Genomic DNA, 18,398 nt, shown 5'->3' with positions numbered 1-18,398 from the left:
AAGATGACTGCTGTGTATTTTCACTGCATTGAATAGAGTATATACTTTTTTTACTGAAGAAATAGAGAAGGGTTCTGGTTTGGCCACTTTTATTTTGAAGTACATGTCGTGAACCGGATTTGAATACGGTCAGAGAGGTCAGAGAAAACGCACGTGTGGGAAAATAGGAGTGCGGAACCGAGGTACAGTACCAACTAACTCTACAATAATATTGTTTTATATTTCTCCTATGTTGTGTTTTTAAATGACCATATGAATGTAGTAGCGCATAGCTTCGGTTATCAAAGCTGGACGTTTATTAAACACGGACTAGTAGCCGGCAAAAAATATGCTAGCTAACAGTTTGGGCACAGATACGACTCTTTGGTTAGCCAACGTTCGCTAGCTAGCTAACGTTAGTACTAGAAACATGCAACACGTGTCAAAGGTAACGTTATAATGATTGCCTCTCCCAACAGATCTTGAGAACCTGACACAATGACATCTTTAGCCCACCAGTTGAAACGCCTGGCCTTGCCGCAAAATGACCCCAATCTGCTCACTCGTCGGGAGGTTGCATCCCTACTGTTTGACCCTAAAGATGCCTCCAGTATGGATAGAAGCACCTTCTTTGCACTTGGTAAGTTTGGCATGAGTCTGACAGGGCCTTCTTGACTTCACTGTTGCTGCTTGTTGTCATCTGAATGACTACTGTTTAAACTTCTCAGCTGCTCTTCCTGACTATTTATTTTATCTTGCATTTTAGGATGCACAGGGCTCGAGGAACTCCTGGGCATCGAGCCTGCATTCAGTGAGTTCCAGGAGACACTCTTCAGCCAAGCCTCGGTGGGCCTGGAGCGCAGTGTCCAGTCCAAGGAGGTCAACAAGAAACTGGACGCAGGCATCTCCCTGTTTCTCACACGCTTGTCCCCATACTTTCTGCTCAAGCCTGCCCAGAAGTGCATTGAGTGGCTTGTACACAGGTGCCACCCCATTTTTCTATCTACGCGATGTCCTATCAATCAAGTATTGTTATGTTTACATTTGAAGGAAAACGTGTATAAGCTGCTGTTTTAATTGCGTCACTGTATGTAGCCTATTCATATTGGATTTTTCTTATTGACATTATGTTAATACTGGTGGTTATTCTCTTTCATCATTGCAGGTTCCACATCCACCTGTATAATGTGGACACATTGCTTGCCTGTGCCTTGCCCTATCACGAGACTAAAGTGTTTGTCAGAGTCATTCAGCTCTTTAATTTAAAGGACCCCACTAACCGATGGAATTGGCTCGAGGGGCTTCAGGTAATTGTTATAGAAGCTAACTATGATTTATGAACATAACAACTATTTGAAGTTGATAGATTTAGTTGTTATTTTTCATTATAATCAGCATGTCAACAATGATCAATATGTTCATTTCCTTACAGAAACCAGGAGTTCCTTTGGCCAGAGGAACCCTAATCACTCACTGTTACAAAGACTTGGGCTTCATGGATTTCATCTGCACCCTGGTCACTAAGTCAATCAAGGTAAACCCAATACACCGCCTTATACCTCAATGTAGCTTATACGTATGCTCAGGTGTCAAGCACAGTGCCTCATCTTGACCTGTTTTGTTGGTCTTCTTTTTTTGCAGGGATATTCAGGACATTCTGGCAACTGTGCCCAGCTTCGTGTGATTTTCTCTTTCTATGCCTCCACTATCGTACCGGCTTTGGATGCTGTGGAGAAAGTCTCTGACACAATCATATCCAAGCTGCTGCCTTATGTTCAGAAGGTTAGATACTGCATTTTAGCCTCATAAGAAACCATTATATTTTGAGAGTCGTTGACACTGAGATTCAAAAACGTGTTATTGAAGTTAAGGAATAAACCATAAGAAGACTGTTCAACTAATGCTGACCATTTCCTTTGTGTCTCCAGGGTATGAAGTCCTCCTTGACAGACTACAAGGCTGCCACCTACATGATAGTGTGCCAGCTGGCTGTGAAGGTAGTGATGGAGGCCCAGCTGGTGGACACCCTGGCCCTGCAGATCAGCAAGTCACTGTGCAAGGAGCCTGTGCTTCCCAAAGAGGGCCTGGGCTGCCTCATCGTCCTCCTGCAGAACCAGAAGGAGGGCACTGTCGGCCCAAAGTGAGTGAAGAAGAGGAATAGGAAGAATTTTACTTTGTGAAACTATTTCATCACTTCGAGTGTCATTTTAGGGCATCTTAGGGTTTTTTGTGTTTCTTAATTGGCATTCTGTGTGTTTTTTTTTTTTTTCTCCTTTAGATCCTTTGGCCAGCTGTGTGCTGTGACTTCCTTGGTCCCCACCCTCCAGGCCATGGCAGCAGTTCATGACATCAGTCCCTTATTACGCTACCTGCTGCCTCACCTGGTTCATGCTGTCGTCACCGCCGGCACTGGTGAGTAGCAGTGTATACCTGCATCTGACTCTTTGTATTTTAACCTGGATGCATATGTATATTGCCATTGAATCCCTTTAATATGAAATATAAAAGTGTTGTCTTTTGTTTGTCATAGATGAGATGGAGACTGAGGAGCCCTCAGAGAGCACCCGCCATGGAAAGCTGTTAGAGTCTGTCCTTCAAGGCCTTCCACTGTCTGGTGGTTTTGATAACACAGTAGCAAAGATGCTACTTGAGGAATACCTGTCCCAGAGTCGGCTCTCTGCTGAGGGTGTCACTGCCCTCAACCAGCGCTTGCTGCCAATTGTCCGACTGTTCGAGTCGAAGTAAGTTGGACCTTTTCCCTTAAACACTGGCATTCATTGGGTACTACTTACATCACTGTTGCAATTGCTTCCCTTTTCAATTGGTAGTAGCCAAGCTGTAGTTATTCTCTCAGCTGCCAAACCACAGCACCAACACTTGTGTCCTCTTTCCTTCCCACTCCATTGTGTATATCCATTACACTGAATGTCTGTTGTTGCAGATACCCTGGTGCTCTGGACATAGTCCTGGAGGGCCATGTGAGTGACCTCTCCAGCGCAGAGGACAAGAACCTCTTCCACCAATTCATCTCCCTGTCTATGAGCAGTGGCAAGTACCAGGTACGCAGCAGCACCCTGGCTGAGATGGCTCTGGGTAAAGGATGCACTTAGGCAGAGATCTAGGATCAGCTCAACCTCCTCAAAGCCATTCCGTGCCATTTTGTTTTCTTACACTCCGCTGTCTGTGTTTTTGGCTACAGATCCTCGGGGACTCTGACACCTCCCTCATGCTGAGCCTGAAGCACCCGCTCCCCTCTGTGAGGCACATGGCTGTGGAACACCTGATCGGCATTGTCACCTCAGGACAGGAGGGTTTTGACCAGGCCTTCCTGAAGGAGGCTCTGTTGGAGCGTATGAAGGATGATGTCCCAGAGGTGGTGGCTGCAGCCTTGAAGGCGCTGGAGGTGAGTGGCTGCAATATTAGACTTTCAAGTACATTCATATTGGAATCTACTAGTGATTAAACCTAACTTATCATATTTCCCTCCACAGCTCTACATTGATCGCCTGGATCCAGAGGACACTGTGTCATGTCTCCTCTCACTGCTACAACGTATAGACCTCTCAAAGGCTGGAAACTGGTTAATACTGTTTTCAGCTCATTGAAATGCACATAAATTCCCCCAAATAACTCCATATCCATAGTGTGATATTGAATGGCTTCGATGTGCTTCCCCATAGGTGTCCAGTGTTGAAGGAGGCAGTGAGGGTTCTGGATGAACCCAGACTGGTTGAGGGGAACTCTGACCTTAAGGCTTGTGTCGTCTGGGGTCTGTTGCCCTTCCTTATGGTCACCTCGGCCCTGCCTGACTCCCCAGACCTCCAGCTGGCCACCTGTGTGGCCCAGTCCACCCTCATATCCCAGCACAACCTCACTCAGGGCTGGGCCCATGGTAAACACATTAGAACATGGAGTTTCACAATAAATGTCATTTTTTTTGTCTTTGGGAACACTTGCAAATGCATTAGTGAGAATGCTTTGGCGGGTACTTTGGTAAATAGAAGGATTATGTATACTCTAGCTTGATGCCACTCATTTAAATCAAAATTCAGATTGTTTACTTCCAGAGAATAAGAAGGTATGTTTACTATACAGTGCCGGCCAAATATATTTGCACCTTTCTTAAATAATTCCCTATTTCTTCTAAAATACGTTGAAATTGAAAAAAAAGTTTGGTCTCCATACCTCGTGATTGGATTTTCAACATTGTAGAACCAATTTCATTTTTGTAAACTTACGTTTACTATTTTAATTTAGAAAATAAAGACATGGCATGGACAAAATTATTGCCATCCTGGAGCTAGTACTTGGTTGCACAGCCATTGGCCAAGGTAACTACCAACAAATGCTTCTTGAAGCCATCAATTGAGTTTGCTGCACCTTTCTACTGGCAATTTGGCCCGCTCTACAGCAGCAAACTGCTCTTATTCTTCAATGTTTGAGGGGTTCCTTCCACCAACTGCTGTTTTCTGCACTTGCCACAGGTTATGGATGTGATTCAGATCTGGACTCTTTGTTGGCCGTTCCAGAACAGTCCAGAGTTTCTTCTTGAACCACTCCAGGCTGCTTTTGATGTGTGTTTAGGGTTGTTCTCCTGCTGGAAGACCCACAACCTTCAACAGAGACACAGTTTTTGAACACAAGGCTTAACATTGCACTACAAAACACCTTATTAATCTTTTGATTTGATGATATCTTGCACACATTCAAGGCCCCCAGTACCAGAGGCAGCAAAGCAACCCCGCAGCATTATCGAACCTCCCCCATGTTTGATTGTAGGGAGGGTGTTCTTTTCTTTGAATGCTTAATTTGGTTGTCGGTAAACATAGGAAGACCCCACTGCTGAAGGAGACACAAGAAAGCCTGATTTGAACTTCTTAAAAACCCACGTAAACAAGCCTAAATCCTGGGGGAAATGTTCTGTGAACCAATGAAACCAAGTTAGAGCTCTTTGGCAATACATATCAGCCGGTCTCCATTAAAGCTTGTGGGTCTTCCAGCAGGACGATAACCCCAAACACGCATCAACAAGTACCCAGGAATGTTTAGAGAAGAAATGCTGGACTGTTCTGGAGTGGCCAGCGAAGAGTCCAGATCTGAATCACATCGAAAACCTATGGAGAGAGCAAAAAACCTATTTTAAGAAAGGTGGAAGGGTGCCAATATATTTGGCCGGCACTGTAACTACTTCCTATCTCTCCTCTGCTCTCAGCGCTCAAGGACGTGATGGAGAGGATTTCTCAGCCAGACTTCATTGGGTTGGCCAACCAGCATCTCATCTCAACACTGACCAAGAACCTGTCTAACATGGACCCCTTCTCCAAACGCAATGCTGTGAGTGGATTAGTAAACATTTGGTGGCCTTTCTTCATCAAGTGCAATTTTAATTATTAGTGCAATTAAAACAAAACGGTCTTGCTTTCCATACACTGATCTAGTGATTTTAGAGCTCTTGGCTAACTAGGGTAGGCACTAGGAATTTAGATAAACTTGTTGGGTTCAATGTGAAAGGATCCTAAGTAACAACTTGTGGTCCTCTGTAGCTCAGCTGGTAGAGCACGGCGCTTGTAACGCCAAGGTAGTGGGTTCGATCCCCGGGACCACCCATACACAAAAAAAATTATGCACGTATGACTAAGTCGCTTTGGATAAAAGCGTCTGCTAAATGGCATATTATTATTATTATTATTATTATTAACTCACCCTTCACCTTATTTGCATGTCTGCTAGCTGGAGAAGCTGGCAGGAGTGGTAGCAGCCCAGCGCGGTAGCCTGAGGGAGATGGCAGTGTTCGTGGTGCTGAGCCAGACCTTACTGCAGGGCCTGGGGGACATGAGCGAGACCCAGCACCTCCACACAGCCCAGAGTGTCTACTCCCTGCTGGAGCCTGCAATACTGGAGCTCACCCAAAAAGACATGCCTAAGGTGAGCGGGAGTGGCAGTTTGTAGAACTACATCAATTATAGATTTCCTCCTGTGATATTTACATTTTGTCTTTGTATATTTTTTTTAATCCTCAGATTCCTTTACCCATTCTATACTTTTCTGTACTTTTGAAATCCGTATGAAATGGTTTACCTTTTCTTCTGTTGTGTTGCCAGCAGCAGGAGGATGTGTCTCTCTCCTTCTCTGTGGGGCTGGGAGAGTACCTGCAGAGGCTCAGGGCAGGGCAGAGCATGGAAACAGAGTATGGGGTGCTGCTGGTGTCACTGCTCAGAGGACTCATATCCACCCTCAAGTGCCATGACACTTCCTTCAAAGGTAAATCAATTAAATCAAATCCAATTTAATTTGTCACATGCGCCGAATACAACAGGCATAGACCTTACAGTGAAATGCTTACTTACAAGGCCTTAACCAACAATGCAGTTTTAAGTAAATAGAGTTAAGAAAATATTTACTAAATAAACTAAAGTTTAAAAAAAAGTAACACAATAAAATAACTATAACGAGGCTATATACAAGGGGTCCCGGGACCAAGTCAATATGCGGGGATACAGGTTAGTCTTGGTAATTGAGGTAATATGTACATGTAGGTAGGGGTAAAGTGACTATGCATAGATAATAAACAGAGTAGCAGCAGTGTAAAACCCCAACATTTTTCCTTTTTGAAAGCAATTGGCTACATATAGTTTTTCATTGTTAAAGTTAAGACTATCACCAATAATTTTAACCACTTGATCACACACTGAGTTAAAAGGAAAGAGGCTGACAGACGGCTTGCTCCCTGTCTGGGTTTCCTGTCAGGTGAGACCTGGTGGAACCCGGAGAAGCTGGACACCAACACGTGCTGCTACCTCCGGTTGCTGTGTCGCCTGTTTGATGTCATCATCACAGGGGCAGGCCAGGGGCCCATGGCAGCCAGCTTCAGGGCCCTGATGAAGCTGCTCTTCCAGGTACTGAATCTTGATATGTTACACAATGGATTCCAGTGCACAGACCGATGCTTCAACTCATTGGAGCATAGCATCACTCGAGGTGAAAGTCCAGCATTCCTCTAGGGAGGCTACAATATAACCTTTATTTAATCATCAAAAATAAGGTACAGTGTTTTTGTGGCAGTAGGTAAAACAAAGAAATATCCCGTTTTACGATCAACTGCCTCACTTTGTCCCCATTATTCCATTCCTCAACCCCCTCCATTTGTCCCAGGTCCACCTGAGTGATCCCCTGGAGCTCTTCAAGTTCCTGAGTCTGGTGTGGGGCTACGGCAGTAACCTAGGAGACCAGCTGGACTGTAAGGTCAATGCCATTCTGCAAACCCAGGCCCTCTATGTGGGCAGAGCCCTCCTCAGCGCCCAGCCAAGGAAGACTCTTGCACTGCTGGCATCAGGCTCATCACCAGGTAGCCTGGAGAATTGTATTTGATTGTATTTCATGTATAGAGTTTGGCATAGTCTGAAAATTACCATCAAGTGTCTGGGGTGAGAACTGTTCCTACTGTAGTGTGGTTTATTAAGCGTATTGCCTGCCGTGTAATAAAAACCCATGTCTCAACAATCATGCCATGGTAGGACTATGGGAAGGCAATGGAGAGGGTAGTAGTGGAGTACCAAGCAAATGGATAGAGAATTAATTGTGTATTAGTAACAAAGTTTCTAAATCTGTTTTCCCTCCATAGTGGTGCTGTCCCTGCTGGCCTGTCTGAGCTCCCCTGTCCGGGAGGTGAGGAGGGCAGCCACAGCCACCCTACAGACCCTAGCCCAGGTGGACAGCTCTCCCTTCCACCCTATCATAGACAGGCTGCTGAAGACCACCGAGGAGCTCACCACTGACCCAACTCACCTCAGCCAGGTGAGAAAGGCACACACACATACATCATATGTATCCTCAATGAAACATTGTGGGTACAAAGTATCAAATAGAAATAATATTCACGCACAAACATTTATTTCATGTTATATTCACATTAAATGTTGTTATACACACTCTTTCCAAATCTGTTTTTCTGTAGGCCCTGGGGAAGCTCTATGAGGAGGCTGTAACAGGGACAGGGAAAGCCAAGGCCTGGGGCAAGAGGCTGCTAGTGGGGTTGGAGGAGCTGCTGCTGGGTGTCCAGGTGGCCAACTGCCCTGCCTACACTGCCAAGACCATACTGAGGGCTCTGGGAGAGGTCAATGGAGAGGTGAGTGGACAGGGAATGACAACAGAAATATAAGGCCTTGCTGGAATGTGAAACCTATTTCCTGATGATGTGACTGGATCAGGAAAAACTCTGAGGCCTCTTTTTATATGACAACTTTTTATCTGGGCGTTGGAGTTTTTGTAAAGCCGTATATATTTTATATCCCTGTCTCCTTTCCCGCATTTTTTTCTCCTCTTAGTCGGTGTTATCTGTCCTAATGCCTGTCCTGGAGCGCCTACTGGAGCAGAGCGGGCCGGAGAACCCCACTGTCCTAAAGGACGAGGCCCTGCTCATGCAGTTGGTCCTGGGGAAGTACAACGAGCAGGCAGCCCCCCTCCTGGTGAAGGACCAGGCTTGCCTGGAACTCTTCATCAAGGCCCTCGGCACGGTGTCTAAGCCCTACCCTGATATCCCCTGCTTTCAGATCATCGCCCTGGAACAGGTACGCTACTGTAGCAGCGCGGCTCTCCCTGACTGAGATCCATAAGATGATAAAAAGGCTGTATGCTACTCATTTCTGTGCCATCAAAACACCAACCTATTGCCTGGGTCATGTTCATTTTGAAACTTCTACAATGACAACCCTCATTTTCCATTTACCTTTTCAAAATGTTTTCTCCCATTTGCTCCTACTGAACATGACCCTGTTGTTCGTTCTCAGATCACCAAGGCGTTCTACTCAGCCCTGGGAGATGAGAAGGTCCAGCAGAGGCTCCTGGGGGTGATGTTTGACCTGCTGGTGGAGAGCAGGAGTCCTGTCTGTGCCCAGACCATCAGCAGTGTCTTCAAAGGGGTGAGGAGGAACCTCCTGTATATTGTATCTACAGAGAAGCCATTATTCACTACCACCACACAAGATGCTAATGCTATCCTCTCACTGTAGATTGCTGTGGACGGCGAGCTAGTGGCTAACGAGCTAGCCCCAGCAGAGAAGCCCAAAGTCACTGTGTCAGTACAGCAGACCCGCAGGAGCAAGATGCTGCAGAGGTGAGGAACATCTAATCTAACGGGCCTACATTTGATTACAATAAGACATAGACTAGATACAATCACTTCATTGGTTACAATGCAATTTGACTTGGAGCCTCTATGATGGACTTGACTTGAGCCACTGTGTTTCTGTGCTTTATATAGGAAGGCCCAGGACACTGCTCAGGCAGTGCCAGAAGAGGGCACTGTGGTCTGGCAGAGGGTGACTCTCATCCTGGAGCTGCTGCAGCACAAGAAGAAGCTGAAGAGGCCTCAGATGCTGGTGCCCGCTCTCTTCAGCCTGCTCTCCAGGTAAAACCAGCTGCACTCTCTCAGAGCCTCGGCCTGAGCTAGGCCAACTATGTGTCTAATTATCTACACCAGCACACTATGTAGTATGCTCTGCAAAAACACTACTTCATACTATGTAGTATGCTACAATGGTTGAGATATGTAGACCAAGTGTTGTTCCCCTCTGGCCGCTCAGGTGTCTAGAGACGTCCACCGTGGAGCGAGGCAACCTAGAGTACACCAAGCAGCTCATCCTCAGCTGCCTGCTCAATGTCTGCCAGAAGCTTTCCTCTGACGGAGGTCCCATCAGCAAAGGTGAGAAGACCGAGGGACTTTTTTTAGCCCAGGAGCACCCTCCAGGCTTTCCTAAAATGTTGTGATTGTGATTTGTGTATGTGTGACTATGTTTGTCCTCCACACACAGATGTGCTGGATGAGGACAAGTTCAACGTGGAGCTTGTGGTGCAGTGTGTGAGGATGTCCGACATGCCCCAGACCCACCATCATGCCCTGCTCCTTCTGGGAAGTGTGGCTGGCATCTTCCCTGTAAGTACTGTACACATTCATCTCTCAGCCATCACAGAACCATCTCTCAACCATCACAGAACCATCTCTCAGCCATCACAGAACAATCTCTCAACCATCACAGAGCCATCTGTAAACCATCAGAAACAGTTTCCAATCTAAAGTGTGTTCCCAATGACCTTTGACCCCGACCCATTATTCTTTCCCAGGAGAAGGTCCTGCACAACATCATGCCCATCTTCACCTTCATGGGCGCCAACATCATGCGTCTGGACGACACCTACAGCTTTCAGGTCATCAATAAGACCGTCCAGACGGTCATCCCTGCCCTCATTAAGGTGAGTCAACCAACAAGCGGTCAGTGATGTAGAATAGCTTTGACCTGTCCATTGTCTCACTTCCACTCATCTAATACGCTATGAATGTGAATAATACGTAATATGTTGTTTTGGTTGGCATTACATGAACACTGGAGATGTGGGTGGTAAATGCCAATCAAAAACAAATGTCTTGTGCATTCTCGTAAACCCCCTAGTTGCTAATGTTAGCTTCTTGGACAAGAAAGGATGCTAGATCAAACTAGAGATCCAAAGCTGAGGGTCGCATGTCAGTGGCTCTTGGTTATTTCAGCTCTAGGACATTCATCACAGGGGCTATGACATCAATTGTTGTCAGTTGTCTCTTAAAGGATATTTTTTAAGTGTTGTGTGAGCAACCTGCACACTGGTTTGGCGTGGTTGCTGAGTTTCTCGCTACTTCCCACTTTTCCGAAAAAGAAATGTCTGTTTTTGCTTGTTTCTAGGCCAATGAGAGTGGCGACGACGAGTCAACCGCTCACATGGAGGCGGTGGTGGCACACATTGTGCACGTGTTCGCCGACGCACTGCCCCACGTGCCCGAGCACCGCCGCCTGCCCATCCTGTCCCAGCTGATGACCACCCTGGGGCCCGCCCGCTTCCTCTGGGTCCTACTGCTGCTCCTGTTCAAGCAGCATGCTACCCAGACCAACGCCACAGAGAAGGTAGGCCATGAGAAAAGACTGAAATAACTGACTGAAATATCAACACAATGGAATATACTACTTAAAAAGTGTGCGTAAGTGTTTTTAGAAGGTATGTCAATGAAGTGTCTTTGGAATTTGCTATAGGTTTATACAAAATCTTCAGGAAATGCTTTAAGGCGCCATGTTTGTCTGTCCTCAGGATGCTGCGTTGGAGAGGGACGTGGAGTTCTGGATATCAGTGTGCTGTGAGTTTGAGGTGGAGGACCAACTCATCTCTCTCATAAAGATCCTGAAGTATCTCATGGCGCTGCCACAGGACAAAGAGGACGGTGAGAAACTCAACAAACCTGCAATGCATTTTGTCTGTTGTGAAGGCCATACAAAAAAGGATGGGAGTGCTGTGTGGGTCTATATAACGAAGCTGACATCAAGACGGGTGCTCTTTAGGGACCAGGTTTACACCATACTCCATTTTTGTTTTGTGCAGGACCTGTGAAGAGGCCAACACGTGGCAGGGGAGCCAAGAAGGAGGAGGAGGAGAAGGCAGAGGAGCTGATTTTCAACATGGAGGCCCACAGCAGCAAAGAGCTGCGCCACTTCAAGTTCCTCTCTGTCTCCTTCATGGCCCAACTCTTGGCCTCCGGCAGCTTTGTGGGAATGGTAATCTAACTGTAGCCTGGGTTTGTGCTGTCTTGCCAGTACTATTGGCAAGACAATTGACACTATTGGCAAGACTGCATAAACAGATCCGGTAAAAGCCTTGTCAACTATTGGCAAGACAGCAAAACCAGATCTGGGAAAAGGCTATGTAACTCAAGTTTAATGTCCGTCATGTATCAGTGTAGTTTGTTAAACATTGAATGTGTCTTCCAGATTGCGGCGTGCGGTGACATCGTGGAGGATTCTCTGCAGAAACTACAGCAAAGGTGAGGCTTATTTAGACTAACCAACCATGTGGTGCAAAGAATTGATGATTTTGAATTGGTGATTTCAATTTCTTTGACTGTAAGATAAAAAGCACATCTTTATGATTGTATGATGTTGTTCTGATGTCCTGTTTAGTCTTCTGGAGGAGATCCTTTGCTACATCCACACTGTGGCTCGCTGTGTGGAGGAGAACACTGACAAACCAACTGGCAAGTTCTGGAGAGCCCTGCTCAATAAGGCCTACGATGTCCTGGACAAAGTAAGTCTGCCACAGAGATGGAAAGACGTGTACTCTACTCAGTCATAGAAAATAAAGGCAACCAACGTTGTTAGAATATTAAGAAAAAAACACAGGATGTCAGCCAGGTTTGCATTGTGAGATCCTACATTCATTTTTTCTGTGTTTTGATCACTAGGTGAACGCCCTGTTGCCCACGGATACGTTCATCACGGTGATGCGAGGCCTGATGGGTAACCAGCTGCCGTCTGTGAGGCGGAAGGCTATGGAGCTGCTCAACAACAAGCTGCAGCAGAAAACCCAGTGGCAGGAGGAGCAGGTTAGTACACAGACGGGGGACATTATGTGTGTATGTTTTGCATAGTTAGGGGTAGTCCTGACCTTTGACCTCTGACCCCAGGTGACCGTTCTTCTGGACCTGACCGGTGACCTGCTGGTCATTGTGGGGCATGGTCACGGCAAGGTCAAGGTCATGGAGGAGGAAGAGGAGGAGCAGGCCATCAACAGGCAGACAGCCCTCTACAGCCTCAAGCTGCTGTGCCGCAGTTTTGGCTCGGATCATAAGGAGGCGTTTGTACCGGTGCTAAACCGGGCGGTGGAGATAGTGGTGTCACCAGAGGAGGAGAAGAACGTGATGGGCAGTGCCCTGCTGTGTATGGCTGAGGTGGCCAGCACTCTGAAGGCCCTCGCCATCCCACAACTGCCCAGGTACACACACAACGTTTCTGTGTTTACCGTAGATACAGGCAGTATAGTTCACAGACCTGTGCATTTGTTAGATAAATTACCCATATTTAATATTTTCCTATAAACACTTTCATAGTACACAAATATTTACACATAATATACCCTATGTAAACTATCATTAATGTGGTGTCAGAAGTCTGACTCTAGTCTCTTCCTCCTCATGTTGTCAGGATGATGCCGGCGGTGCTGCAGACTCTAAAAGAGAGAAAGGAGGTGGTGTCTAATGAGATCTACATGCTGAGTGCCGTCACGGCTCTGCAACGCGTCACTGAGACCCTGCCTCACTTCATCAGCCCCTACCTGCAGGACACACTGCTTCAGGTAACTTATACTGTCCCACACACAAACATCCATCTGGTTTCTAACATAATAAACATATAGTAAACATAATAAATCGAATGGAACCTGTGATACTGAAATGATGTAACGGTGTAATGTGTCCCCCAGGTGGCTCGACTGACGCGGGTGGCAGAGAAGGCCACCACCACCCCACAGCTGGCTGTGCGACTGGCCTCCCTCAGGACCACTGTGGCCACCAAGGTGCCCCCCAGGGTCCTGCTGCCCACCCTCACCAAGTGCTACAGCAAGCTGGTGGACTCTAAACAGGTAGGTGGTGAATTACCTAGAGTAGCCTGTGATATGTAAGGATGGAGTAAATACATGTTCACATTGTGTGGTTATGTATTGAATCGGTACAATTGAGTGTTTCACCTCCTTTCATTTTCACAGAGCCAGCTGGGTCCCCTGATGGGCATCTTGAAGGAGCACATTGGACACATGGAGAAGGATCAGCTGACCTCCCACCAATCAGAGCTTACGTCCTTCTTCCTAATTGCGCTGGACTTCCGGGCCCAACACTGCCAAGTATGGCTCTCTCTCTGTTGAACTCATAACGGTTTGAATGACACATGTCTGCCATAGTTAAGACTGTCGTGTTTGTTTGCAGGGTGATCTGGAGAAGACCAAGGAGATTGAGGGCTATGTGATCGACTGTCTCCTGGCCATGGTTATGAAGCTCTCTGAAGTCACCTTCAGGCCCCTGTTCTTCAAAGTAAGCATCATTACTTGAGAATCGATGCTGTCTTACTTCAGTTGTTTTGTGTGTTCCATGTTTTTTTATTAGATAGTAACCTAATTCCCAAAGCACACTAATCTCACAGTGTTAGTCCAAATGTAATCACTTGAAGAGTCATGATGCTTAACTGTGTTTATGCCCATGCAGCTCTTTGATTGGTGCAAGACTGAGAGCGCAGCCAAGGACCGCCTGCTGACCTTCTACCGCCTGTCGGACAGCATCGCAGACAGGCTCAAGGGGCTCTTTGTCCTGTTTGCTGGTCACCTGGTCAAGCCCTTCTCTGACCTGCTCTGCCAGACCAACGTCACAAAGACAGGTGGGTCTCTCTCTCTCCTGTGTGGTAACAGACTGCCTATGAATCTAAGGTCTCTAAGATGAAGTGTCTGGCTTTGCTGGACAACAAAGGTCGTGTTTGATGGGGATTTGCCCATTTTCTGGTTCATTGCTGGTTTTGAGTCACAAATGTGAATGATTAACGCAAGGCACATCGGGAAGTATTTGAAAATCTTTAGCTTATTTTCCCTCTTTTAATCCACTCCTTCTGTCATTCAGATGAAGCCTTCTTTGACACAGAGGACAACATTGAGAAGCGTTGCCTGCTGCTGGAGTGCATTCTGGACTGCCTCCATAAGATCTGCCTGTACGACACGCAGCGCTTCGTCAGCAAGGAGAGGGCCGACGCCCTCATGGCCCCTCTGGTCGATCAGGTCAGCCTCACCCCTCTTACATCACTATAACAAAGGATTCATCCACAAAAATGGCTACCTTTACAACTGAGGGACTTCCTAATATGGATGCCATACACCTTTCCTTATGCCCTATTCTATTTGTGTGATCCCCTATTCCCCCCTATAGCAGTGGTGTATAAATGTCTGCCTGTCTGTGAATAGTTGGAGAACACCCTGGGTGGAGAGGAGGTTTACCAGACCAGAGTCACCAAGCACCTGGTGCCGTGCGTGGGCCAGTTCTGCGTTGCCGTGGGTGACGACACTCTGTGGAAGACCCTCAACTACCAGATCCTGCTGAAGACACGACACAGCTCGGCCAAGGTGAGATGTCTGAGAAGTGAGAAGTTGGATTGGATTCCCAGCCTAGTACCAACAGACTTCTGATTCAACTAGTCATTAAGACCATGATTAGCTAGTGTGTTAGTGCTGGGTCAGCACAAAAACCCTGCCCACCTTCAGTTCTCCAGGACCATGAGTGATCATCCAGTGACTGAAATAAATGCCTGTTGTTTTCCCCCGTCAGGTGCGTTTCTCTGCCCTGCTGATGCTGCTGGAGCTGGCTTCTAAGCTGAGGGAGAACTACATGGTCCTGCTACCAGAGACTATCCCATTCCTGGCTGAACTCATGGAGGGTAGGTTCACTGTCTCATCACTTTCTTTCCCCCACTTTTCTTTTTCTGCTGCTATACTGTTTCTGTAATTATACCATATTGAGACTTGTCTGTGTTTTTCCTCCCCTCTGTATAACAGAGTACATTCCACTTAAGCATATCTGGAAACCTCTTCAAATTGGCATAAATTATTATATTCTGTCATTTGAAAACATGAAAGCAAGCTGTTCCTGGCATATTATTATTTTCTGCCTGTAGCATAGCTAAAAATGAGTGTTGCTTATAATGTATGATTTGGCTGTATACAAACATCCCTTTAATCCTCATATGTGCCTAGGGTAGTTGAAGAAAGTAGGAAAATAGCAGGGTTGTGTAATGGTAGCTACAGTGCCTTCAGAAAGTATTCATACCCCTTGACTTAATCCATATTTTGTTGTTAGTGCCTCAAAATTGATTCAATTTATTTTCTCACCCATCTATACACAATACCCAATAATTACAAAGTGAAAACATGTGTTTAGACATTTTTGCAAATGTATTGAAAATGAAATACAGAAATATAAAATGTACGTTAGTGTTGACACACCTTTGCTATGACGCTATAAATTGAGCTCAAGGGCATCCAATTTCCTTTGGTCATCCTTGAGATGTCACTACAACTGGATTGGAGTCCACCTGTGGCCAATTCAATTGTTTGGACATGATTTAGAAAGAAACACACCTGTCAATATAAGGTCCCACAGTTGACAGTGTATGTCAGAGCAGAAACTATACCATGAAGTCCAAGGAACTGTCTGTAGACCTCCTAGATATAATTGTGATGATGCATATATCTGGGGAAGGGTATAAAACAATTTCTAGAGTGTTAAAAGTTTCAATGAGCACAGTGGTCTCCATCATTGGGAAATTGAAAAAATATGGAACTACCCAGACTGCATAGAGCTGGCCGTCTGACCAAACTGAGCAACCGGGCAAGAAGGACCTTGGTCAGGGAGGTGACCAAGAACCCAATGACCACTCTGACAGAACTACAGAGTTTATTGGCTGAGATGAGAACCTGCCAGAAGGACAACAGGCTCTACAGCACTTCACAAATCTGGGCTTTATGGGAGAATGGCCAGACGGAAGCCACTCCTGAGAAAAAAGCACATGACGGTATGCCTGAAGTTTGCAAAAAGGCACGTGAAAGACTGAGCATAAGGCAGAAGATTCTGTGGTCTGATGAGACAAATGTTACCCTTTGGCCTGAATTCAAAGCGCTATGTCTGGAGAAAACCAGGCATAGCTCATCCCCCGTCTAACACCATCCCTACTGTGAAGCATGGTGGTGGCAGCATCATGCTATGGTGATGCTTTTCATCGGCAGGGACTGGGAGACTGGTAAGGATAGAGGGAACAATGAATGGAGCCAAATACAGGCAAATCTTTGAGAACCTGCTTCAGAGTGCAAACGACCATAGACTGGGGGCGAAGATTCACGTTCCAACAAGACAATGACCCCAAGCATACAGCCAAAGCAACGCTGGAATGGCTTCAGAAGAACAATGTGAAAATCCTTGAGTGGCCAGCCAATCTGTGGAAAGACTTGAGGATTGCTGTTCACCGCCACTCCCCATCTAACTTAACAGAGCTTGTGAAAATTTGCAAGGAAGAAGGGGAGAAAATCCCCAAATCCAGATGTGCAAAGCTGATACAGACATAGCCAAGACGACTCAAAGCTGTAATCTACACCAAAGGTGCTTCTACAAAGTATCGACTCGGGTGTGTGAATGCTTGGGCGGCAGGTAGCCTAGCGGTTAAGAGCGTTGGGCCATTAACCGACAGGTCGCTGGTTCGAATCGCCGAGCTGGCAAGGTGAAAAAAAATCTGTCGTTCTGCCTTTTGAGCAAGGCAGTTAAACCAAAAACAACTGCTCTCTGGGTGCTGATGATGTGGGTGTCGATCTCTGATTGAGGGGTAGGGTTAAATGCGGAACGCACATTTCGTTTGAATGCTTTCAGTTGTGCAACTAACTAGGTGTATCCCCATTCCCGAACTGATGTAAATGATTTCTTTATTTAATTTTCAATAAATCTGCAAACATTTCTACAAACATGTTTTCTCTGTCATTATGGGGTATTGTGTGTAGATGGGTGAGGGAAAAAAACAAACCATTTTTTGAATTCAGGCTGTAACAACAAAGTGGATTAAATGAAGGGGTATGAATACTTTCTGAAGGCACTGTAGATTGTGATGTGTTTAGGGTAGTTAGTGAAAACGTTCTTGGTCGATGGCCACCATTTTGTGACTTCCCTGCTTACCGCTGTGTGTGTTTTCTGCATTACAGACGAATGCGAGGAGGTGGAGCATCAAGTCCAGAAGGTCATCCATGAGATGGAGACCATCTTGGGAGAGCCTCTTCAGAGTTACTTCTAACCTGTGTCCCACTTCCCACCTCTTCACCACCATACAAGGGCCCAGATTGACCCGTAGCCCACTACGTCCCCCTATCAGAAGGCTTAGCCTCAGCCCCTCTCCCCCAGCTTAGACATTAACTGTTTCTCAGAACTGTGCATCAATCAAAACAAAGATGGGAGACACAGGAGGTTAACCTTTGTTTGCATGTACCGCTTATTATCACTGGATACCTGGTACATATAGGATGGATCTCTAGCTGTAAAATAAAAAAAATGATCAGCCAAAAATTTATCCTGTGGGAATTAAAATATGGATGAATTTTGTTGTTAGGCTATTTCTATTGTCTTTTCACGTTTTGGGGGGTCTTATGGAAAGCTTTTCATGGCAACTGTTTAACTCTTATGGTTTTGTTACATTGTATGAAAATGTACATGTGAAATAATACATTTGTAAGCAAACTCTTCATTATAATACATTTGAATAAAGGTTTTTGAAAGCTAATCCAGTACCACTTGCTGACGAATATGAAGGAACCTGAATCTGTCACGATGAGTCATTCCATATTATGGAATATTCACAATTGGGTGTAGCACCAGTCAAATTTGATTTGTTCCTATTGAAAACACATCAATATACATGACTCAAAATGATTATTCATTCAACTGCTGCGCATTTCATAAGATTATTATATCACTTTAAGGCTGATGTAACGTCAACATCAAACGCTAAATACAAGGCGGAAGATGTGTTATGCAATTTTAGTGAATTAAAGCCGCTTATCCG

At 45.8% G+C, this 18,398-nt stretch overlaps 1 protein-coding gene and 1 non-coding gene across 3 annotated transcripts; both read left to right on the top strand.

The window, feature by feature from the left end:
• Nucleotides 1-88: 88 nt before the first annotated feature.
• heatr1 (HEAT repeat containing 1) lies at nucleotides 89-18,116 on the top strand. Of its 2 annotated transcripts, none has more exons than XM_041858142.2 (43): nucleotides 89-182; nucleotides 459-619; nucleotides 746-962; nucleotides 1,145-1,286; nucleotides 1,412-1,513; nucleotides 1,621-1,761; nucleotides 1,908-2,119; nucleotides 2,258-2,391; nucleotides 2,510-2,720; nucleotides 2,921-3,038; nucleotides 3,179-3,382; nucleotides 3,471-3,559; nucleotides 3,660-3,871; nucleotides 5,192-5,313; nucleotides 5,710-5,904; nucleotides 6,084-6,240; nucleotides 6,727-6,875; nucleotides 7,132-7,324; nucleotides 7,601-7,773; nucleotides 7,934-8,104; nucleotides 8,304-8,546; nucleotides 8,766-8,897; nucleotides 8,988-9,091; nucleotides 9,239-9,385; nucleotides 9,561-9,679; nucleotides 9,789-9,910; nucleotides 10,099-10,227; nucleotides 10,692-10,910; nucleotides 11,092-11,221; nucleotides 11,380-11,552; nucleotides 11,766-11,818; nucleotides 11,955-12,078; nucleotides 12,236-12,376; nucleotides 12,458-12,765; nucleotides 12,975-13,125; nucleotides 13,252-13,410; nucleotides 13,534-13,668; nucleotides 13,751-13,855; nucleotides 14,027-14,195; nucleotides 14,432-14,586; nucleotides 14,770-14,928; nucleotides 15,131-15,239; nucleotides 17,545-18,116. In XM_041858142.2, exons 2-43 carry the CDS (start codon nucleotides 478-480, stop codon nucleotides 17,631-17,633), a joined length of 6,459 nt encoding a protein of 2,152 aa, XP_041714076.2. In that variant the 5' UTR covers nucleotides 89-182; nucleotides 459-477; the 3' UTR covers nucleotides 17,634-18,116. The 2 variants fall into 2 exon arrangements, with proteins under 2 accessions (XP_041714076.2, XP_041714075.2); XM_041858141.2 differs by having other exon boundaries at nucleotides 6,081-6,240.
• LOC121548123 lies at nucleotides 10,402-10,532 on the top strand. Its single transcript, XR_005996613.1, has one exon. It is a non-coding gene; the product is annotated as a small nucleolar RNA SNORA14 (small nucleolar RNA).
• Nucleotides 18,117-18,398: the final 282 nt, after the last annotated feature.

This window comes from Coregonus clupeaformis, chromosome 31, assembly GCF_020615455.1.
Source record: "Coregonus clupeaformis isolate EN_2021a chromosome 31, ASM2061545v1, whole genome shotgun sequence".
Classification (NCBI taxonomy): Eukaryota; Metazoa; Chordata; class Actinopteri; order Salmoniformes; family Salmonidae; genus Coregonus; species Coregonus clupeaformis.
This window is presented reverse-complemented; position numbering and strand designations above follow the sequence as displayed.

Coding starts and splice junctions, on each gene's coding strand:
- heatr1 (XM_041858141.2), top strand. CDS start 478: ATGACATCTTTAGCCCACCAGTTGAAACGCCTGGCCTTGCCGCAAAAT. Junction 1,514..1,620: donor TGGTCACTAAGTCAATCAAG/GTAAACCCAATA, acceptor CTTTTTTTGCAG/GGATATTCAGGACATTCTGG. Junction 12,377..12,457: donor CCCAGTGGCAGGAGGAGCAG/GTTAGTACACAG, acceptor CTCTGACCCCAG/GTGACCGTTCTTCTGGACCT.